This window comes from Lissotriton helveticus, chromosome 8 (genome assembly GCF_964261635.1).
Source record: "Lissotriton helveticus chromosome 8, aLisHel1.1, whole genome shotgun sequence".
Classification (NCBI taxonomy): Eukaryota; Metazoa; Chordata; class Amphibia; order Caudata; family Salamandridae; genus Lissotriton; species Lissotriton helveticus.
In genome coordinates this window covers 71,066,789-71,091,513 of record NC_136069.1, presented here as the reverse complement: position 1 = coordinate 71,091,513, position 24,725 = coordinate 71,066,789, and the positions used below count along the sequence as shown (strand labels likewise).

General features: G+C 46.4%; 1 protein-coding gene across 2 annotated transcripts in view; it reads right to left on the bottom strand.

Annotated features, from left to right (window-relative positions):
* GSK3B (glycogen synthase kinase 3 beta) overlaps positions 1 to 24,725 on the bottom strand; it is a 601,292-nt gene that overhangs the window by 425,000 nt on the left and 151,567 nt on the right. For both annotated transcript variants that reach the window (XM_078656649.1, XM_078656648.1), the window contains exon 2: positions 20,557 to 20,750. In XM_078656649.1, coding sequence (XP_078512775.1) covers positions 20,557 to 20,750 — 194 coding nt within the window. The remainder of the gene's footprint in view (positions 1 to 20,556; positions 20,751 to 24,725) is intronic.

The window sequence follows — 24,725 nt, the reverse complement described above, 5'->3', positions numbered from 1 at the left end:
AGTATCAATGCTGGGCTGTATTTGGGGCCTGTGAGAATGCTGCTGGAGCAGTATCAAAGCTGTGCTGTGTTTGGGTCCCGGGTGTACGTTGCTGGAGCAGTATCAATGCTGGGCTGTATTTGGGGCCTGTGAGAATGCTGTTGGAGCAGTATCAAGACTGTGCTGTGTTTGGGTCCCGAGAGTACACTGCTGGAGCAGTATCAAGACTGTGCTGTGTTTGGGTCCCGGGAGTACACTGCTAGAGCAGGATCAACACTGGGCTGTGTTTTGGTCTCGGGAGTACACTGCTGGAGCAGTATCAATGCTGGGCTGTATTTGGGGCCTGTGAGAATGCTGCTGGAGCAGTATCAAGGCTGTGCGGTGTCTGGGGCCTGGGAGAATGCTGCTGGAGCAGTATCAAGACTGTGCTGTGTTTGGGTCCCGGGAGTACACTGCTGGAGCAATTGTATCAATACTGTGCTGTGTTTGGGGCCTGTGAGTACACTGCTGGAGCAATTGTATCAAGACTGTGCTGTGTTTGGGGCCTGTGAGAATGCTGTTGGAGCAGTATCAAGACTGGGCTGTGTTTGGGTCCCGGGAGTACACTGCTGGAGCAGTATCAAAGCTGGGCTGTGTTTGGGGCCAACGAGTATACAGCTGGAGTAGTAGTATCAAGGCTGTGCTGTGTTTGGGGCCTGTGAGAATGCTGCTGGAGCAGTATCAAGGCTGTGCTGTGTTTGGGGCCTGTGAGAATGCTGCTGGAGCAGTATCAAGACTGGGCTGTGTTTGCGTCCCAGGAGTACACGGTTTATGTTTATGTATGCTTGTTTATGTTTATGTATGCTTGTACAGCGCTCGAATGCAGAGGCGTCTTGGTGCTAAGGTGTGTAGAGGGAAAGGCTGGTGGGAGAGATCTTATACGGCAGTAAACAGCCAGGTCTTTAAGCTCTTTCTGAAAAGCTGGAGGTTGGGTTGGAGCAGTAGTATCAAGACTGTGCTGTGTTTGGGACCCGTGAGTACACTGCTGGAGCAGTATCAAGGAAGTGCTGTGTTTGGGGCCTGTGAGAATGCTGCTGGAGCAGTATCAAGGCTGTGCGGTGTCTGGGGCCTGTGAGAATGCTGCTGGAGCAGTATCAAGACTGTGCTGTGTTTGGGTCCCGGGAGTACACTGCTGGAGCAGTATCAAGACTGGGCTGTGTTTTGGTCCCGGGAGTACACTGCTGGAGCAGTATCAATGCTGGGCTGTATTTGGGGCCTGTGAGAATGCTGCTGGAGCAGTATCAAAGCTGGGCTGTGTTTGGGTCCCGAGAGTACACTGCTGGAGCAGTATCAAGACTGTGCTGTGTTTGGGTCCCGAGAGTACACTGCTGGAGCAGTATCAAGACTGTGCTGTGTTTGGGTCCCGGGAGTACACTGCTGGAGCAGTATCAAGACTGTGCTGTGTTTGGGTCCCGAGAGTACACTGCTGGAGCAGTATCAAGACTGTGCTGTGTTTGGGTCCCGGGAGTACACTGCTAGAGCAGGATCAACACTGGGCTGTGTTTGGGTTCCAGGAGTACACTGCTGGAGCAGTATCAAGACTGTGCTGTGTTTGGGTCCCGGAAGTACACTGCTAGAGCAGGATCAACACTGGGCTGTGTTTTGGTCCCGGGAGTACACTGCCGGAGCAGTATCAATGCTGGGCTGTATTTGGGGCCTGTGAGAATGCTGCTGGAGCAGTATCAAGACTGGGCTGTGTTTGGGGCCTGTGAGAATGCTGCTGGAGCAGTATCAAGACTGGGCTGTGTTTGGGTCCCAGGAGTCCGCTGCTGGTGCAGTATAAAGGTTCACACACTGGGTAAAGCTACAAAAACAGTAGGAATTATTGGGGTTCATGGACACTACAGCACAACCCTATGGGGGGTATTATATTTATTCTATGGTTGTCTACAGTGCAGCCCAGGCAAAGTAAGGAGTCAAGACACCATAGCACAACTCAAATACACCACAGGCATCTAGAAAAGCCATCAAGAACCGTCAGCACTTTTGAGGATCCAGCTCAAATCTATAGGATAAGTACAAGGTTATACAAACACCAGGTAGATTGCAGCATCTCATTCATCATGTAGACAGACACTGCTAGAGCGGGGTGCCGAAGGCAGTATCATTCAGACCAAACAGTATCTTGAGACATCTGTAAATCTGGAAGAAAGCTGAATACAAATCTTTGGACACACACAGAAGCAGGGCAAGTTTCCGGTTTCTCGAAGTGCAGGTTCTTGTGTCAGTAAGCCGTTTTAGGTCTCACTTACAGACAGCGTTATCTGCCTGTTGTCGAAGATTTATTGCCTCCAATACAATAATACAAATTTTGGTCCGCACCTTGCCTAAGATTGGATAGTTATACTGACTGAGTTACGTGCTCCAGATATGTTGGCTTTCCTCAATATTTTCATGTTGGTCCCTGCCGCTGGCGCATTTTTTCCTATATTATCCCTTTGGACTGATGAGTTCAATCATTCCACTGCTGCATCAGTGAAGCATTTTTAGGTCACTCCTAGAGTCAGCGCGCATGCGCTGCTCTGGGAGGCATGCTGTATTGCAGAATGTACTTGTAGCCCCGCCCACTCTCCACCCATATTTGTCATTGGCTTGTGTCATTGTCCTACGTAAATGCTGGCTTCTGATTGGTTAATAAGTTTGTTAGTCCCTCCTTAGTACGGACTTGTCTTCACTTGTAACCTCTTATGAGGACTGGCCCTTTTACTTCTGTTAGACGTTTGCTTTAATTAGAACCTGGGAGCACTATTTTCTTAATTGTCTTTCTTCTGTCTGCTGTTTCAGGCAATACACGCTCTCTCTCTCATCGCTTTTTTTTTTAATTTAGCCAGAACGGCTGCCTCAGATGGGATAATGGTGGACGTGATTTTCTTTAGACAGAACATGGGCACGCATGTTTTGTTATAGTTGATCGTCAGCCGTCCATTGATGTCACCACGGCGTACAACTTTAAACATATAATCGCTCATATTTCAAGCAGCGGTGTACTGTTTTGCTTAGGTAGTTTATGATGCTCACTAGGGCCCTCTAGGAGCAGCTTGTGGTACTGCACCTAGACATGCAGTGCTGGTGCCTTGCTCACTAGGGACCTCTAGGAGCAGCTAGCGGTACTGCACTGAGACATACAATGCTGGTTCCGGCTTCACTACGCAAGCATTTGCAACACACTAAGTCTCGCATTACTGAAAGTGTGAGCTATTGGCGTTGCATTATTATTTGCAACGCCAATACCTCGAACAGTTATGTGAGACCTATTGCATTGCAAATGCTTATTACATTTGGCTCTTCATGGGGCCTCAAAAATTACTCTTGCTCTCTCATTATCCTCCCCCCCATAAGACCACTATATCCCGTATTCCACCTGCTTTTCAATTCGACCCATGTCCCTTTGAGTCCCCAATTACATTTTTTTTTACTGCTTTCAGATTTTTTAAAGTTCATTGTGCGATGGCTAGGCAGCCGCACACTCCATTGGGCCACTGGCTTGTGCTTTGCACAGAATCACAGATATATTGTTGTGCACAGTCCACTTGTTCAACCTCACTTCACCTCACCCCACCCCACTTTTTGTTACAATTTTCCAGTGGCTGCAGCTGGTTACTGGGTCACTCGCTTGTGGTCTTTTTTTGTTCCTACAACTCAAAACGGCTATTGGCAATCTTCTAATGGTAAATTAAAAATAAAACGCCAAGAAGGATGCTGGAGTATGACGGCAGGTGCTACGTAAAATCACAACCTATGTATATGCATTAGCAACCGTCTTGGAATTATTTTTGTTCAGAAACACTTTCCAAGATGGGCACACATACATCATGATGTAAAGTCAGAAAGTATTCAAGAGGACCACTGGTGCATGTGTATGCAAAGGGATGTAATGGCAGCATTTTTTTCTTTCAAATCTTAACATACAAGCTTTGGAAAACCGCAAAGCTTATAAAAGCGAGATCTATTGGCTTTGCCAATGTGCATTTCCCTCTCTTTCTGAAAAACCTCACCAGCATAGTAATGCTCGTAGAGAACATGCTCCTGTGGGGTTGCAATCCTCAGTTCAAACATGCGTGCTGGGTGAGATTTTAGGCAATAGGGAATCCCTGACAACCATAGAGAGGGGGTCCCTCAGCTGATTCAACTTAATTCTGAACAGGTATGGAATAAAAAATATCCCTGTAAGAACCATTAAAAAATGCTGTCCCACAAGGACGTTGCAGCAGCACACCATGATAAAGTAGTGTGGGCAACAGCAAAGTTAAACATAACAATGGCAGAAATGTTACTTTTATCTGTGGTTAAAACTCCTGAGGGACCTACATATAGCACAACGAAGCACCAAATAAACTGATCTAACATATAACATTCCAGCGGTAATAATTAAATTAAATAGTGATTGGTGGGCAACAGTGCACTCCCTCTTGTTTTGCTAGATTGCCTCAATGGGCCTTTATCCCCCAACGTGGATAGGGTCAATAGTAAAACTCATCTTTAAAAAAGGGAATGGTTCACATCCTACAAATTATACGCGGGATAGCCTTCTGAACATCCCGGTCGAGGTGTTTTCAAAAATGATTCTATCTAAATTGGAGGACTGGGTCTCTGAATCTAAAATCATTCCAGTAGACACAAGGGGGCTTTTGGGAGGGCCCTTCGACTATAGATCACCGTTTTGCTTTAGGGGCCATCATTCAGAAGGATCTGGAAGTGAATCAAAGGTTGTGATGTTGTTTTGTTCACTTCGGGACAGATTTTGATTCCGTGGACAGGGAAACTCTATAGAGAAAACTTGCCGCCTGGGAGCTCCCTCTGATCCTCCTTAGTGTATTAGAATCACAACACACCAACAATTGGGCCCAGGTGGAGCTAGATAAATAGAGCCGACTATCCCAGCAAATCCCCATGAAGAATGGCCTTCAGCAGGGATGTGTTTCAGCCCCCCTGTTCTTTAGTTTATTTCTAGCCGACCTCCCTACTTTCATATCCCAAACAAAGTCCTGCCCTATTAAAGTCGGGAATCAGTACATTGCCCGAAACATAGTTAGCAGAACCAGCTGAAAATGTAAATACATTTAGAGAAGACTAAGGTGTTGGCCTTTGGTATAAGAGTAACAAGATTTAGCTGGCAGCTATATGCCTGGGAGGTGGAGTTTGTTGACTCCTATAAATATTTAGATTTGACTTTTAGAAGGAGCTTGAAATGGGACATACATTGAGATATTATTAAGCAGAAGTCGTTGCTGAAAGCCAGCTGTTTGTCCAGATTTAATTGGAAATATGGGGGGTTGTCTCTTATTCCCTTCATTGAAGGACTATGGGAAAATACCCCCTCCCCGGGTTTGTACAGCGCCACAATCTTTTCCCTTGATCCCTCTGTGAGTGGGACTTATTAGAGAGGGCGGTCCCTTGGCAGGCTTGTGTCACTTGGACCAGGAACCATGGGCCAGGGCATAAGGATGGAGCTGAATCTTACCTCCTGTAATTTGTTGCAATTTCCTGGGCTTTAAGCTTTTTTAACCGGCTCCCAAGGGATGGTGAAGTGATAATGGTCTCTAAACTCTGCTGGGATGAGATTCAAGGTAGCGAAAGAAGGTTGGCAAGGGAAGTAAAGAACAGATTAAGAGGTATTAAGAACTTCCATTCTGAGTGTGGTACAATTACATCCTGGTCCCCTTTTCCAGGTAAACAAAGGTTTAAAGAGTTGTCAAAAGTGGCCAGGACTTTTGACCTAGCCTACCCGAGTCAGAAACCCTGGATTAGTTTTTCAATGCACTCTCTAGGTTTGGATACAGTTTTCCCCTACCTGACACAGGTACCAGATCCCAGAATGTGGAATGAAATTCTAAGGGTAATAGTGGGATGCAATCCAGTCTACTCATCCCGCTCCTGTTGGTCTAGGATAATAACGGTCTTAGGCCCTGCCGTCTGAATGTAAAATGCTCTTTGTTGCATATACATATGAACTGTGTATTTAATGTTCCGACCTTTGTTTTTTAAATAAAGAACAGTACAAATGATGAAGGCTGAAGAGTTGCTGTTAGAAATGCATTATTTAGATGTGGCAGTAGGAATTGTTCGATTTTTACGTTCTGTTAAACAGAGTTTTAATGATGGTTTTAGTCGGGGGTAATGGGTGGGCGCGATCGGTTTTAAGTCAATTTTATACTGTAACTGTTTTTATGTATTGTTTAGACATTTTTATGGGCAACTGTCCCAACAAACTTGTTTTCTACCTACCTAAACTGATCTAACTAGAGATGAAGAAAGTGACAGTCGATAAACAAGAAAATCTCAAGTCCAGAATTCTAATGTCTTGTCATGTCTCCAAGTCCATGGCAGCGCCTGACCCCACTGAAGGGAGTGGCAGCTGGAAAGCTTGAAAGGGATAATGGGCAAAGGGAAGACTAAGGAGGGGTGGGTGGATGGATGGATGGCTGCAGCACACTGCCCATCGCATCAGCCACCGCAGCAGATCCCTACATTTTCTGTGAGGCCGGGACATCTGAACAGCCATTGGACGCACACAGCATAAGCCCCACTGGTGCACAGTGCTGTCTATGACTGGATCCCCAGTAGATACCACACTAGCACAAGTATCATACAGAAACCATTCTTGTGGGAGGCTGGCTAAGCGAGAGAAGTAGGGGAACTCTGTCCTTGACCCTCTCTTAGCTTTTGTTTTACCTATCACCTCCTTGACACAGAAGATAGTCATTAAGGGTACAGGGACATTACTTTTCCCTAGCCTTGGTCTCTGCCCTGTCTCCACACCAGCACTTACACACATAATGCTCCGCTGCTTGGTGTGTTTGCTCATGGTTTCCTCCAATCACTTTCTCTATAGGTCACCACGCAGTTTGCCCCATCGTCTTATCCTCAATTTCTCACTCTAACCCACTGATTATCTTTCTGCTAAGCCATGCTGATGCCCCATTCCTTCCTCATTCGACTGCTGTGGCTCTCCCAGAGACATAAAGTGATCTGATGAAGGCCTCAATGAGAGAGGCTCTTCAAGTAAGGCTCTGCCATTTACCCACCTCGGTGGCAAAACCCCAGAGGTGCACAGTCAGGTGCCATGCAGCAGCCTCTCATCAGAAGAGAAGGTAATGGTTGCTGTACTCAGAATATCTGGGCACACCAAAGTGCAGCAGCTTGGAAGCTGGCACAGCCTCCAATTTTCGGTCCTCAGTGGCACTGGCTGTTACATCAAAAAGGAAGGGCAGGGATTCTCAGAAGCGTATGTGCCCACTGGCTACCGGCGGTGGTTGTACGTCAGAGAATCTGGGTGCATCAATGGGCAGCGGCCTGGAGGCTCCTTGTTTAGGGGCCTAACTGTACCTTAATATGAGCTGGTGGCGGCTGGCTCTTGGAGACAAGTGCTCTCACATCACCAGAAGCCTCCACTTTTGTCCTCAGTAGCACTAGCTGTCACATAGGAGGAGGGACGCGGATTCTCAGGAGACAAGATGGCAAGAAATTAACGATACCACAAGCGCTTGCAAGTAGCCAAACCTCCCATAATGCCACTAATTAGAGGTTTAAGTTGAATGCTCGGGCAGATCACTAGATGCGACACTTGGTGAAAAAACCTGAATATAAAATGGTGCTTTGAGATAAGCAGCTTTCCTTCACTAACCAAAAAGCTAAAATAACATGCCTTAGCACTGAGCTACAAAGAACAGCTGCAATCCTGGATAGGGACCACTTTGTTCACCAATCACCACAGAGAAATGTGAACACCTGCAGATTGCCCATACTAAAAGTGAAGGACATTTGAACACTCAAACAACCCTGACAGATCATAAGAAGTGCTGGCACTAGGGTCCAAATACATACCGCATGCATGCTCATCTAACAAGAACATGAAGGTGTACAAACGCCAATGCGTCAGTCTAAAATATTAAAATAAGAACATCCATGTATGCAACACAGTTGGTAATTTCCACAGGCAGCTAAATCGCCATCAACCATCTCCCCTAAAACAAAGGCACGGGTCGCACATGGATCAGGGGCCCACCACGCACTGGCAGGCCCCAGATGCTGGTGTGGGCTAGATTGGACTGGTCCAGGGCAGTGACTAACAGTGGCCACATCATTTAAGTTCACCCACAGAAGTCAATCACCCTTTCTTTATAAGCTTTATTCGGTTGAAACATGGCAACCATAAAAGCACAGTACAAAATTTAAAATACATTCGTTGCAATGCATAGTAAAAAAAAGAAATACTACATCAAAGAATAATAAAATTAATACACCAAAAAGAAAAAGAAATAAAAAAAAAAAATCATTCGTTGTAAAAGAGATGCATCCCTCAATGTCTCTTGATGAAAACAATCTATTCATAGTAGCTTTTCCACACTTAATACCGTCTCCTCTGCAGTTCTCCTAGTGTAGACAATAAATTCACCAGTGTTACAAATGGGCTTCAGAATATGCGGGAGTGCAAAGTGCGTAAAAACGTATTCAAGTAAAGACCAACCCCAGGCTTCGAGTCATGATTAACATGCCATTCAGAGATCAGTTTAACAGGTCAGTACACCGGATCTATACCGGTAAGTAAAGCAAAACGATTACGAATGGGTATGTTGAAGTTGCTGAGTGTATGGCCTCTATTGCCTCTACAGTGGTTCTTTACTACGTTTAAACTTACAGGGGGGCAAGTATGCGGTTCTAGGGTAGAAGTCTCTCAGTTCCCTAGTAACTATAGGGCCGTCTCCCATTTGTGGCTGCCAGCCTTGCAGATATGGGATGCCATGGGAATCCCTAAAGTTTACAATAATCAGGTCACCCACTATATCTTTAGGTAGAGGTCCCAACCACTTCACCCTTCTAACGTTTAAAATTTTCCCATCGATGTTTGGTGGAAGGGGCCTGTTCTTGGTTAGCCAGAAGTATACCTTGTTTGCCAATTCCACTTGTCCTTCAATCTTACTATTAGTTAGTTCGGGCACGCCTGAGAGAATGCACACAAATGGAGCGGCCTCCGGCGGTAAGTCAATTTGGGTAAACTTTCTTTGCATATAGACCTGGTTGGGAAAAGTCCCCTCTAAGGGCGTGGAAACATTTGTCGGCCCTACTCTATTAACTGTGCTCTGCGGTACTACAGAGTTTGGTGTTGGGTACCGAGTATTTGATATTGACGTTTTTGGGGCAACTAACTGGACTGGGGCAGTAGTGCTTTGTGCCAAGATTTTGGGAACATCAGTAGAGACTAGAGACTACCTGCTTAGATCCTACCAATCTTTTTAAGAGGATCGCGTTTTCCTTCGTTGTCTCTTCTATACTAGTGACCTTTTCCCCTATTACCCTGATTCTTTTTACCAGTGGGGATATTAAGGATTTAACAAGAAGTTCAATCTGGGCCAGTAGGTCAGATGATATGGTAGAAGAAGGGGAATTTGGAGTTGAGCAGTCCCTGGATGATTTCGGGGTGTTGCTAATGACTGAGGGGGGACTAGAGTACAATTTTTGTTTTTTTAATAGTCTTCCCCTTTGTTTGGCACCTCTGCGCTTTCTTTTAACAGAGGGAGTCTGAGGGTTCGTTATCGAATGAGTGTTGCCTTTTGCTGGAGGTAAAAGGGGGGTTCCTGGATGGCTTACTTTAGGTTTGGATGGGGCACCTGATTGTTTGTTTCCCTCTTCAACACTGTACCAAATTGAGCGTCTGCAGATCGTGCAGAACGCGGCGGCGAGATTGATTGGCAACATTCCCTATCGTCAATCAGTAGCATCCTATCACAAGAAGCTGCACTGGCTCCCTATTGCATGTCGCATTCAATTTAAGATGCTGACGTTTGCTTTTCGTGCCCTTAATGACTTTGTCCCAGATTATTTGAAAAAACGACTTGTTCTGTCACAATCAGTCAGATGCTTGAGATCAAATAGCCTACGTCTCCTGATTGTTCCTCGCTTTCGCCGTTCCAGAATGGGCGGCAGAGCGTTTGGTGTCTTGACCGCCAAACTCTGGAACAATCTCCCATTAGACCTGAGATTTTCTGCCTCTGAATCCATCTTTCGCCGTAAACTGAAAACGTGGCTGTTCTCTTCTCTCTAAACTCTGATCTTTTAATTTCTTTTTCCTTTTCTGAGCCTCTGTCGCTAGCACCGGGACACCCCTTCGGGGGTAGCCGTGCGCTCTATAAGCTTCAAAATAAATAAATAAATAAATAAATATACAGTTTGGCAGAGCAGATTAAGTTCCTCCAATAAGGTTACATTTTGGCATCAGTCTGCTGCCGCCAACGGGGATTGGCAACTATATGTGGCTTCTATAAAAGGACATTGTTCAACTCTCTCTATTTCGCATTCAATGTCCGATGTTACCCTAGTTAGGTAATTGTCCAAAGTCCCCTTCCGAGGCCCCACCCCTGAGAGATAAAAAATTTTTAAACTTCTTTACCAGTCATAGTGAGGGTGGCTTATGTAGTAAGAACAGACACCTATGCTGGACCAACGTGTTATGAAGTAACTGCGGTAATATTTAAGTGTTAGCCAAAGTGTTCAAGGGAGTCTCTGTTGTGGGTCTAAAAGGTTTACCTCCTTTTCCCAGCGGTAAGCAGACGAGAAACAAGTGAGGTGGCCCTGCCTCTTCCGGCCTCCGAGGGCCACAGAGGACCCGCCCTTGTCCCGGGCTTCTCCCGGCGCTGACCGCGCACGTCCCGCGGTGCGTGGGGCCCCGCCGAAGAAGTAGGCGGCGGCTGGCACGTGTAGCGCGTCACCCTCGGCGACCTCCCGGGGCTTCTGGGGGATGTAGTTTACTGGCGGCCGTTTCCCTCACGGCGGATTGCCTTGGCGCTGTTTGGCCGTTCCCCTCACGGCACGGTAGTGTCAACCGGGTCCCTTCTGCACCCTGCAGCAAGGCTCCACACGGCAGGAGCATCCCTGGCCTATTCAAAACACCAATAGATGAAGCTACAGAGGAAGAGCCCAGTGGGAGTACAGCTGGATCGGCTTCTAGAGTACCTCCCTGGACATTCGTCTCATTACCACCATTTTTTTTATTTTTTATTTTATTTGTCTGCTCTTTTCTCCTGTGGTTGAATTTTGCTAATTATGGCACCAGGGGTGTTAGCAGCCGTTGCAGCCCTCGTAGTGGCCCCTTAGGTAACGTGGTTGAGGGGTATTCTTAGGTCTCATTACGTTATGTGAGATAATCCGCTCCGGGATTTGCCTTCGTCCTTCGAGGTGCACCTTGGTCTTGCAGCCGTGCAAGTAGCGGAATTCAGTACTTTAAAAGCCCAACCTCTCAGAGTTAATACTGCAGGAGAGGTTATGCACAGCAATACCAGCAAAGCCCGAGATGAAACATTGGGGGCCAACTGCAAAAAGAAACCACAGCCGGCGTTTCCGAAAGCTCACCTCCGAAGTAAGGCCGGCACTCAGCATATCGCCATCTCTCCCGTTAGGGAGAGCCGGCGTCGCAGGGACAAAGGCTCCGCCTGACTCTCTGATAGTTCCAATTCGGCTTAACAGCTGTGGGCTCTGAAGACGGCTGGATCGAGTCGCCGCACCAGCGAGGTAGGTCCGAAGTGTTTGAAAGAAAAAACAGCACTTGTTTGTATCCAACCCTGCCCACCGTGGCGCGGCGCGGAGCTGGGAGCCGGGTAGCTGAATCAGGTAGCAGCTCTCCTTCCACGGTAGGATCTTCCGTTATTCTCCATTATTCTCCACAATTCGATACTATTCTGTCACCACGTCCATGACCAGAAGGGCTGTATCTCCGTTGTAGCAGGGGTTTTGAGTCTAAACGAGCAGGGAGAAACGCTGGCAGCTCCCTTACTCGGACACCGATGTGTCAGCCATCTTGCCAGAAGCGATGTCAATCACCCATTTTCCAGGGACTAGCAAGGAAGCAGCAGTGTCCAAGCAAGCTAAGTAAGAGATAAACTCATCATACGCTAGCTTGGTGCCTGTCCGCCCTTGTCGACTGCCGATACGCTCCAGTAGTGGCAAGAACGATGGGGAGCCCCTTCCTTTCTCTCTTTGCTGGGACCTCTGAGCGCTGCTGGTTGCCGTCATTGGTTTCCCTAGGAAACTGCAGAGGCCGATGCAGGAACTGAGGTGAGTTGGCACTGGCATGTGGAAGTAGGACTGCGATAAGCGTATATGCATCTCAAAATAATGTAGGTTTGAACAGCTCTCACAGGACTTGTGAAGTAATTGCATTTATTCTATCTCCGGTCAGTTTAGCATTATGAACGTGCCTACAGCCAGTGTGTGGATCATCTGTCATTCCTTTGGTGATAGGCAAAGTCTATGTCTACCCAGAGTCTGTTTTCAGGCAAACAGACACAGCAGGTCTTTAATTCCACAGGGCTAGTTGAGCCAGTCTTCAGGTGGATGGTCTACGCAAGTTAGTTGAGGAGGTTACACACAGGCGTCAGCGCTCATCATCCTCCACAGTGGTGGCAAGAATCTGGCACCCCTGGACAGAAGAAGTGACTTTTAAAACTTAACAGTAGAAATCTTTTGATTGACAAAGAAATGTCATTGCATAGTCTCACATTAATCTTCCGGAGGGTTTGAAATCTGGGACGGTCCTCCAAAGGTCTCAACAAACAGGTCAGGCATTAAAATATCAGGATGAAGAGAGTGTCAGACAACGTATGGAGGGACCCAGTGAGGGACCAAATCAACTGAATTAGGTGATGAAACATGAGTCAACCATGACTGACATTTTCAGAAATGAGAGTGTAGGGTAGGAGATCATCAAGTATTAGTTGGGCCCAAATCATTGTATACAGTGCTGTAAATATTGTAAATCAATATAAAAATGGTCCTTTATTGCTGTTAGACCGGTCAGCCCTAGGGTGGTCTTTCCTGGTGATTTTTTGCCCTGGCCTCATTTTTTCCACCTGTTTTTGTTGGCCCCTAGGTCTTCGGGCACCTTTTCACAGCTAACCTATGTTAGGGTGCAGGTGCTCTCTACATTCAACATGGCTGCCACTGGCCCCTGCTACTGCAGCGTGTTTCTTTTTAGTGTAGCACCCTAGTTGCCAGGAGCAGGCTGGGTCCCCATACATTGTTGCAACACCAGCCACCCAGCCCCTGTCCATAGTTAGAGTGGGGAAGCTCCTGGAACCTTCCAGAAGGAATGCGGACCTGACTTTTCCCGCCTTAGAGAGTGGTCACCTGACCTGGGCATATATAAGCCAGGGAGGGAACTTTTTCCAGTCAGTTGGGGCATCACTGACCTGGGGAACCCACGCAGGAGTTTTAGGCGGGAGGGCCTAGTGAGTAACCTATGCTACTGGGAGTGACAGGATTTAGGTGCTGCCTCCTAAGCTGGGTGAGGTGTCCAAAGCTAGCCCCCTGATCTGGCCCAGTGGTAGGGAACTCCAGGGCCCATCTGCAGTGACTGAGGAGAAATTTTTCAAGCCTTCAACTCACCCCCCCTCCCCCCTTTTTCAACTTCAAGAAACAAGCAACTAAAGGCACAGAACCATCCAAGCGCCAAGAAACCTACTTCATGAGACCAGGTACTGGACTGAGCTGCCCTGCGCATCCCCTGCCTTCAGCTGGGCCTACCTGTCTCCCCCTGACTGACTGAATGACAAGCGCTATAAATTATCCCCATCCTGCCTGCAGTTCTGACTGACTAACTTGTGGAGCGCTGTAATTTGCCTTCCTGCCCAGCGCTGTGTCAGAGGCTGCCTGCTCTGTCAGGGATCGTCGAATTTGCCTCCCTGTCTTGCCAGCACCTAGCATTGTGAAGCCGCCAAGCGCTACCCGGGATCGGCGCTAGCGCTGTACCTCGGTGCCTCGAGGCCCGTGAGGAGAGTTGCCCCCGCCGCGCCAGGCCGCCCACACGAGGCCTCAGCGGCACCATCGGCCTGTCCAGAGGCCGCATGCCCTGCGCTGTGGCTAGCGCCGACATTGATTTCCCCCCGGCGGCCCCCGGTACCAGGAGAGGGCCGCCGCACCAAGTTCGTCAGGCCGTGACGGGCCTCAAGCTTGCCTGGGCCCCGTCACGTGAGCGGGAGCGCCGCCGCGTCATCGGCCGCGCCCCCGCCCAAGCTGCCTCACCATTGGCTGTTGCCGCCGGGCCCCGCTGACAAGGCCCGGCGCTCGGGGAAAGCCGCGCTTCCCCTCGGAGGGGGTCGCGGAGCCAGAGAGCCCCCCTCCGGTTTAGCCTCACCCCTTGATCTCGCTCCGGCCCCGGCGCCTAGTGCCCCGAAGCCAGTCCGGCACAGCGCTGGGCCGAGTAAGGCTCTAGGAGGGTCAGACACCCCTCCCCCTTTACCGACGACTATGCAAGGGCCCTGGAGGGCCGAATAAGAGAGGTAACCCCCTGGGGAGGAGGGCGGTAGGCCGAGTAAGGCCCGAGGTCGCCTCTCCCCCGGGGTTAACTGTCACTGGGCCCTGTTGGCCCCTTTATGAATGTGCCTCATTGCATTGTTTTGCCATATTTACAAGCCTGCATTATTCGTCGTGAGCCATATTTACAAGCCTGAAAGGGTTAAAGTGTACCATGGTTACAAGCCTGTTCAATGAGAGGGAGAGACACTTCACTGTACTGAATTTTCTTGCAGAGGTGGACTTCCATAACATTCTGTTGCTCTGATCTGGGTCGCAGTCGGCCCATATTTACAAGAAGAAAGGCTTGTCACGAATGACTAAAGGCTGTGTTCTTTGTTAGACTGATAAGTACTTGCTGATATGTTTTATTCCTTTCTAGGAAAAGCGTCCATGAGAGGTTTGATGTGCTGCTTAGATGCAGTATAAATGTCGCTTCTTGTAGGATCCTCCAGGTTTATACCATTACCCCCTTTGCCTGTCCAAGAGTCTGATGCGACAGGCGGGGTCAGTTAATGTTTCATTGCATAGATGAGCTGGCTGTAGTTTTAATGAAAAGCCTTACTGAAATGCTTACTCTTCACAGGAAATGCAACCTGCACGTGGTATATGAAATGTCTTAATGAAATGCTTATTTGAAATGCTAATGAATTACCAATGCCTTGCTCTAATTGAAAGCCTATATAAAAGATCTTGATTTTTCAAATACAACATCTGGTGTGGTCTCCATTATTGCGCCAATGTGTGTCTTATTGGATGTGTGTGTTAAGTAGCTGCTTTACACAAGCCCCTGGCCGCCTTCCTGCTCGAGCCATGCTACCCCCCGGAGAACTGGCAGTCCCAGTTCTTGCAATTGCCATTTGCACGATTTGTAATAAACACGTCCTGAGAATGGTATCTATTCTTTAACGCAAGAATGTCATTGAATATTGGGTCATCTTTGCAGTATCAGCTTTATGGTTTAGCAAGGATAATGTCAGTTTTGTTTGGGATATGACTGGTCTATGAATGGTCCCCACCTGTAAAGAGTCTGCCAAGGGGATAAACAATCCAGGCACAAAGGATGCAGGCAAAAGAAATCCGGGACCTCACCCACTGTTCTCCAGCCAGCTCGCACACAACAGAGGCTCCCAAACCGATCCTCGTCCACCTGGGAGCAGCTGCTCAGCAATGTCAAGTAAGTCTCGAAACACAGGCCAGACAACAAGAAGACGGCTCCATTCAATCATCATTCCACATTCTCATTTACACAACGTCTGGAGTAGAAAGCAGGTGCGAGACACATACTCCGACAAACTCCTGACAGGTCCAGACTTGTACTGCTTGGAGGGATCTAAATTTAGAGCAACCAACCACTAATCACACCTATGTCCGGTGAAACACAGACAGGTTTAGGGTAGGGATTCTAGGGCAGTGTCCCATCTATTGCCAATAATCTGATCTGGCCTGCGGATTAAGATTTATGAACAGAGAACTGCTAAACGGCAGTGAACAATGCGAAGGGCTGACTACACAATTAGTTTTAGAAGTATTATTAGCGCCAACCATCAAAGCTCACAACCAAAAAGCCGCAGTTACACAAGGATTATTTTTTTATTCCATCTTGCATAAAACGCAAAAAGGCTGAAAACGATTGCTCATTTACCTGGACCAGGCAACAACAAAATCACAGAGACGATTAAGACTAAATCAAAATTTAGAAAACTGGTGTTTTATTTCAAGCGCAGAGTAAAAATATAAGGTTTCATTTTGAAACCATTACCCGGACGTCACATGCACGTTTCTCTGGCATATGGAGTCCAAAACCATGATGGATGCCGCGTGGTGAGGAGGTGGAATGGCCTGGCAGGGAGAGTAGATCTTCAAACTTGACGTTTTATTCATCTTCAAACGTGTTCTCGCTCAAAGAGATCAACCATAAGCCAAAAAAACAGAAGAGGAGGAAAGCGAAGGCAGAGCTGCAGATACAATTTTTGAGTAATTAACTGACATTGGAGGGAAATTATGTGAAATTATGCGCAATTAACCGAAAAGCGAATCCACTATTTAGCGCTATAATTTACTGCATGACACGTTCTCACATGCATTTGGGATTTAAGGATGTGTTTCACAATAAACATATAGTGCAAAAAGACACTAGTACTGCAAGCAACAGCCACTCGCGTTTCTGTCATTTGCGTTGTTTCTTGAATTTGAGCAAACTTTTTGCCGCAATGGTACACAATTATACAACATGGCGTAATAGTCATTACGCATATAAATAGTAACACAAAATTACCAAAATAACGTGAGGTGAGAGCAAGTACCAATCCAATTGGAATGCCACCTTTGAAATCAGACAGGTCGTGGAAGAGGGAGCTAGACAATTTCCTTTTCTGAGGACCACAATTGCAGAACAGGTAGGATGAAGTCCTAAACTTGTAGGCCCATTTCCCTGAACTCGGTGCTGAAGAGCTGGATTTCTGCCATACATTTCGAAGCCACCTCCAGCGTGTGCTGTCAAACACCAGTGGCCACTTTTGCTTGTTCGGCTTAGAGGAAAGGAGCAAATGTTCACAGAACACTCCACAACAATGAAACAAAACCTGCCTCTAGCTCGGATTCAGTTCGTCAGAATCATAAGTTAACAGCTCTTTCATCAAGTTGCTTTATAAATGTTTACATTTTTGATCTACACTTAACAGGGAGGACATTTCTCAGTACAGCTAATCTGGACTCTGCAATGTTTCTAAACCTCCCTAAAGTGTGGCACCTGGCCAGCAAGAAACTTCTGCTGAAGAGCCCATGCTGGCCAACAAGGTGAGTTTGGATAAAGGGCTGGTTCTGTGCACTACATGGAGATATGGTAAGGAAGAGACTGCCTCAGCTTCACAGCGCTATGAAAGTCCTCCAGCCTTCAGGGTTATGGCTTATAATATGTGGAGGTTACCAACGCAGCAGTTGGAACTCTCATGCAGATACCTGGCACGCTACACACCAGTGTTATATGAAGCCCCACCAAATCCCAACATTTACATTGCAGGCCTGGTACAGCTGCAAAGGAGCTTTCTTTGGTCACTGTAGTGCCAAGAGCGTATGTTCCGAGAGCCTCCCAGTGACCTGGATTACCATGTTAAGATGAGCTGTTCCAGATTTTGGCACTCAGCTACGACAAAGTCCACCCAATTACAGTTTGGAGAGCGTCTTCCAGCTTATTTCCCAAGCAGAGAATCCCAATATCATAGCCACTGCAGCTTGTTAACAAGCATCACGATAAGGCTGCCCAGATCTTGGAGGCGCTATGAGAACAGCTGGTCAGAAAGCGCTATATAAATATTCATGACATAACTACACTTTTAATCATGTACCTACAGTCTTGCGATTAGAATCCTGAAAATGACTGCCTGGTGTGTGGCTTCGTCGAAGTAGCCAATTAGTTGAGCCTCTAACTGAGTGTAGTTACACCACAGCTAGTTTGGGACTGCCAGCGGTCTAGAAACCTCATTTGGGCTTCCAGTTTGGGCTTCAGCCGTGGGAAAGGCATTAGCCAGGAACCACTCTACAGCAGCGGCTCTTCACCTTTGGACTTCCGAGGACCCCCACTGAATTATTACTGGGATCCAGGGACCCCACTAAGCCGGTGACCCCAAGCCTGAGCAATTTCTATGTTTTGAACCTCAAAACAATACGGACAAAAATACAGAAACAAGTATACAACCAAAAGTCTCAAATATGAAATATTTTCTTAATTCACAATCAAATGAAGAAAAAGATATCAACTTTTCAATTTTGGTTATTTATTTGTACATACTTTATGCATCCTTACTATTAATTGTAATATTTAATTTTGTAAAAACAGTCGCTGTCCCCCAAGTAGGCCTCACGGACCACCAGGGGTCTTCTGACCACAGCTTAAGAGCTGCCGCTATAAAGCAGACTTCTGTTCCCTGGAAACCTGGCAGAGCCACTCGGATCAAGGCACATCCAAGAGAGGCAGATTGGTTCCCTTTATCTGAAGTGTCACAAAAATAACTAATAAAGAGGCGGCTCGGATGCACAGCTGTGCTAAATAAAGAGCAGCAAACTTTCTAGAAGAAGGTTGGAACAAATTGCTATCATACGTATGGAGATAGGCCCTGTGCTGTTTTCAGTTTAAAAAGGCAAAGCTGGGTACAAATTTAAGCCCAGACCCAGATACTGGTGAAACTGGTTTTGAAGTAGACCACAGTCCGACACTTGTGGAGATCTGTAGGCGGCCAAAGAAGCAGGCTGGCCTAGTGGACATCCCTATAGAAGGGGCTACTCTTGATCCAATAGTAGGTGAAAGCACTTGCGTCCAGTCTGTACTAGAACTGCCGTGACAGTATCAGCCTGCACTAATAAATCCATGTGGAGGATATATGAAAGTACCATGAAGACATGCCTACCAACACCTGGAAAACATGGCAGACAGTCTCAAGGTACCCAATGCATACAGGGCCCTTCTTGCATCAATTGGCTGGAGACAAGAACCTCCCAGAGAGCCACCGATGTGCTCAGAGTTCTGCCTGTAGCTTTGGAGGTGTAAAAGGTGAGTTCTCATGCACAAGCATCCTAGAAACCCTTTTGATGCAACCACAGGTTGAGCTAACTCTCTTCATCAAGACGAAGAAAAAATGTAACCAACAGCAGAGACTCAAACATATTCATCTACGTTTCAAGAACGAGTCTCTTGGAAGAACACATTACCTTCAAGCATAGAGTGCCAAGGAACCTGGACAAACTGAGCCCAGTGTCAAGACAGACGTGCGGGTCTATGGATAGAACTGCACTGTGGGTCTCACAGGGATTCCTACAGTCAAGAGATTCATCCCAAGTACCCACCACCCACAGATGAAAGATGCGCCAATTGACCACAGGTGGAAAACTAACAGCTGTTCTCCAAATGTCTTGAGACCACGAAGCAAAGGATCCAATGTCCACCCTCGACCTGTGCTTGCCATCTGCATGGCTGACATGACACCCTTTCTTCTATCATCCAGTCTGAAGAAATAAAAAATGCTTCTGGTCTTTGGAACCCAGTGGGGTCAAGAAAGTGATGGAGAAACCTAATGTACAGCTGAATTCTGTGCAAAAATGTAAATATGCTTTTGTTACAGCATTTGGCCAACAGCCTTGGGTGGGACCAGGTACCCAGCTTCACTCCCACAGGTGAGTGAGACCTGTGCGATACAGGGCAGAGGGAACTGCCGCATATGCGGAGTCCACCGTGCTTCAAGCGGGGAAGCACAGAAGCAGGGGAAGCACAGAAGCAGGAGATTCACAATTGCTGCAATACTCATTTCTAGTCAGGTAGGTAAGAGCAGTAAGTCTAACACCTATTATTTAGCAGTGAACACTCTGCACACATCGCAAGGAACCAGCTACCAGTGCACAAGTACTTTTCAATTAGAAAGAAAAATACATCTAAGCACTTCCCGCTGCCTACTTGAAGCAAGATCATTACTGATACATATGTACAGCGTACTATTCGCCCGAGAGGGTATCCAGGCCATGATCAGATGTCTTTAATAACAGTCTGGACATACATGGATTTTTGCCAGGATCCACTGACGTGCCATACTCCAACATATGAGTTTTTTTTGCTCAAGCACACCATAAAATAAAATCCCACAATCGTAAGAAACATCCCAATATAGAGGGCAGCCTCCCTCACAATGTATCCAAATTCAGTGCATCTGGAAAAAAAGGTCTCCAAGAACCAAGAGCCTGAACTGCTAGTAGGCTGGGTCCAAGTCCAAGCTGAAGAAAAAACACTAAGCCAGCCCACGTGGGAAGGAATAGACCACTGAGGTCACAAGCAGATGTTGAGAGCCTTCCCTGCTGGAGAAGAATAAATCTGGGATAGAGCTCTGGCATGAAACAGTGTTCTTATGTATGGGAAGGCAAGAGGAGTAACTTCCTGTAGTTACTCCATGCACTATGGGTGTTTGTGATGCTCACCGGGCACATACTTCCTAAAGTGCTGTTAATGCAGCTACAATGAGAGTGCTCCTATGCATCTATGTGGTGGGCGGGGCAGTATGGGTTGGAGTAAACCCACATTTTTTGCACTTTCTGATTGACTTTAGAGACTGTTATTTTTTGCTTGATGCATAAACTGCCCACATTGACAAGCGTTTTTTAACGGCTGTCATCGCTCAGTGTCCACTCACTTAATAGTCTCATCTTGCAGATTACTCACACTACTTTACAACAAACATGTTTCTGTGTGTGCCAATCTTCAAGCAGACTTACCTTAAACCTTTTGTCCTGTAGAACCTTTTTAATGGCAATCAGCTCTCCTGAATCGCAGAGTTTGGCCTGATAGACCACCCCAAAGGACCCGTTTCCGATCACCTTGGTGTCCGTGTAGCTGACTTCCTGTGGCCTGTCCGGGCCTTGACCAGGGGTGGCCACCACTGTGGTAACTTTGCTGCCATCTTTGTCTCCTGGAAAAGAATATTAACAGCATGTAAGCAACTGTACGGTACGCTGACAGACACAAACATTGGCAGAGGCATTAGAAACATGCATAGCTCTGTAAAGGAACATTTGCCTTTTTAACCCTGGCCGAAGCCTCTCTTGACTGACACAGCTATCATCATGCAGCACTGGCTTCCCTCCAGTCTCCTCACGTACACGGACGCCTGTTAATCAACTACTGCTATTTTCACTCCAATCCGGATGAATGACACTTGAGTAGGTTCGATCCGTGCTCCACTGAGTCCTAGCTAAGTTTGCTTTATACAACTAGTTGGAAGTACTTGGACACATTTACTCACTCGCTGCATTAGCAAGCCATCCAGCAGAACCAGAGAGATATATAGCTGAAGTGACATCTGCCGCCCCCCCCTAACCAGGACAATTTCACACCATTTCCTTAATATCAAGCGCCACTCAATGAGCCTATAGCGAAGCACGTGTGGGCCACAGAAAGGTATACGGTATTCTATGCAGCAAGTAAGTTAAGAGATTGGCCAATGGTGGGGATAGGGCTGGTACTAAAGAACTCTTCAACTTTTAAATAAGCATTAAGGGTTATTAAAATGGCACGACAGTAGGGTTGCTGCTGTGTGCATCCCCCATCCCCCTCGCCTCGCAGAAGCCGGCTTAGACTGATGTAGGGACCAATCTTATGGCAGTCTATATATAGCATTATATGTTCAACTAACCCTGAATTTGGTAAAAATAGTCAGCAATCAATGCAGACCCGACATGGTTCCACATGCAATGACAAAGCCGAATGAGATACCAGTCTTACCAAGAACGATCGGAGGGTGGAGAATCCTTTTTCAGCTGCTTTTAATTTGGACATTCTAGTGAAACTGGCCCATGATGACTAAAGCACAGCTGGTCACCAAGACGAGTGCAGTCTGGACCAAAGGGTTATCTGGCATGCTGGAGGCCCTACATGCCGCATCACGCCCTTCAATGCCAGCTTCTGAAGCTCGATGTCTGCAGGACCAGCCAGCATGACACTCTAGGGTGCAGGTAAAGGGAGGATGTCTTTATGGAATCTATCTTAAACAAGGCCACTGGAATTAGGTGAATATGCCATATAATCCATCTGCTGAATAATTTGCAGATTTTATTTTAAAAAAATGTTGTTTGGAACTCAAACTAATAAAAAATGACTAAAAATGAAGCAACATGTGTTGCCGCATAGTGGAAGGCTCTAAGGCTAAGCAAAGGGTGATTGGTGCACTTTCTTGCTTCTTATTGCTGTATTTGGGAGTTAAACTGCAACAAATGTGTTGGAACTTTAGTGTGAAAATTACGAAATACTTAAGTCACTATCACAAAATTCCCCCATTATTTAATAATTTGGTCTACTTTGGTCGCATAATTCCCGCGGCCTTAACATTAAGGCGACTTCCCAGGAGTAAGAGTGGAAGAACCGACTTGCAGAGCTAACGTTTCAGCACACCACAAAGTACTATACATCTCATGCTAGTAGAGAGCAGTGCAAATGAACCACAGCAGTGGCAATGAACCAGAGCAGCATGTGAAAGCAACACCATCTGTGGGCCAGGGCTTCGTCACCAAGACCTCAGCACCAAAGAAGCGTCAACTTTCGGACTTGCTACTCATCTTCAGTTTCCAAAGGACAGGCGCTAATTAATTCCACATTTACCCAGCCTGTCCACCGGTCTGTGTAATTGTCCGTTATGGGCCACATACGGTCTCTTGTTTTGTATTTTCAGTAGAACAAGGCTTATTAAATTTTAGAAACTCAAGTGTTGAGCTAGTCCTTCTTACTTTTAGTGTATACATATTTACTTAAATTGCCTCTCTTCTCGCAGGACTTTGCTTTACTATTTTTCTAAGAATTGTTGTACATGTTACCGCCATAGATGGTACAATAGCGCTAAATGAGGTATTTGTGATGCTCACACCGTCAACAACAATAAAAAAGGTGCCGTATAGAGCATTTCATCACCCAAGTCTCATGGGTAATACCACTAGCAAACTCACATTTCAGGGACGAAGGAAGGATGAAAGTAGCCCAGCAGACATTTGAACCTGTGACCCTTCCATCAAAAACTGACCGCGGTCATTGATAAAAAGAAAATTAAAAATTAAAAGGATAAATGTGTGGTCTACCTGGCTTTCCAAGATGCATGCAAGAATTTGGTTTACAGTGATCGAATGTGGAAAAGGAGCAAGAATAAAAGAAAAATAGTATGGTAGTACTTGGAAGCAACTGGAACCTTAGTTGGGGGTGGCAAATAGTCTGCGGTAAAGGTTGGAAAATTAGACACTAATCCGCCAAAAGAAATGCCACACGGTCAACCATGACAAGGGCAAATTCTGCAAACTATGGCAAAAATGAGTGGTTTCACCTGCTTGGAAGCTAGGTGCATTAGTAGGCCACAGAACATTTCGTATGGCTCACATCTCAAGCAGAGGGTCTCATCGTGCATTCACAGTCTACAGACTGAGATTACATTGAAAGCTAAATAGCAGATTTTTCCCCTGAAGCAGTTCATGAAGAGGTCAGCTTGATAACTGAAAAGTGAATATGAATGGTGACACTATGGGCCAGATTAATGAAAGCCCGAAAACCTTAGAGAGAAAGATTCAACCATGTACAGCAATTGTGACAAGAGAAGGGTGAATCCACAGGAACTGGGAGCCTTACGAGCAGCAGCAGTGGTGTGTGCCACACCGCAGAGTCTGGTGCAATCAGATGGCAGCCATCTGGTCCATTAGTTCTTGGAGGTGTAGAAGGCGCAATGCCAAAGTGTTGCTTTGTTTGGCATGGAGCTGTGGGGATTTTCTAATGTCTCTGACTTATTTAAAGTACAACAGCACTTGAAAGCCGGAGATTATTTAATGCATCTTTAATCTACATATACTACCTTCCTTTATGCATCTATATACCTTCTATGTACTTATGAATCTATATATTTATTACAAATTTAGCATATCCAACCAATGCACTACCCAATTTCTCACCATATACCGCTCTCAATATATCCTCTACCTCAACTCTCTGACTCATCTCAAACCTCTTTCTACTACTCGTTCCAATGCACTACCCTTTTTTTCACCCTATACCTCTATCGATTCGATAAATCTTTATTTCGATCACATGATCATAAAAGATATACATTATGTCACATTTATAAAAAATTTAAAAACGCATTAAACAACATTAGTGATCCAAGTCTTTTAAAAAGGTGTACAAATGGTTCAAATCTGTCCTGAGTCTCCAAGTCTCTTTAAGCAACGAATTCGGGCGTACCACATTGAAGTTAAAAATGTGGATAGTGCAAAAACTGTAGTAGGAGCTAGATCAGTTTTTAAGACTTTATAAGCAGGTAAAAAGGTTCTGAACCCCAAATTTCTGAGGAGGGGGACTAGCCAATATTTCCTGCTCCTCTCATAGGCCCGGCAGAAGAAGACCACATGGACATCATTCTCCTTTGAGTGGGCACATGCCGGGCAAGTTTCTATGGAGGAATGACAAGACCATGATGCTGTGAATGAACCCAAAGGAAGAGTTCCATATCTCCATTGGAGGAATAGTTTCCTGGTTAGTGCCGGAGTCATGGCATCTAGGACATTTTCCAGTTGGTAAGAGTCTTTAATTTTTATAAACTGGTTGGATAATGATCCGTCACGAGTGCCTTCGACAGCTCTGAAGAGCATGCAATCGTAATAGGCTCTCGAGAGCACCTTTTTGGGGATCTTAATACTAGTATTTACTGGGTCCAACCATAGTTCAGGGAGTCCAATTGCCTCAAAAGTGCTCTTGATGTAGTTCAGCCAGGGTATTCTTGTGGCGTTGGGCAATTGTAAAAATTCCTGCAACTCAGCTCTGTAGGTTGAAAGGTCTGGACTGCTCCATAGACGCCGCCAGAATGCTAGAGGTTTTAGCCCCAGCTCCTCCGTTATGGGCCGAAGGCCCATGTCCAGCC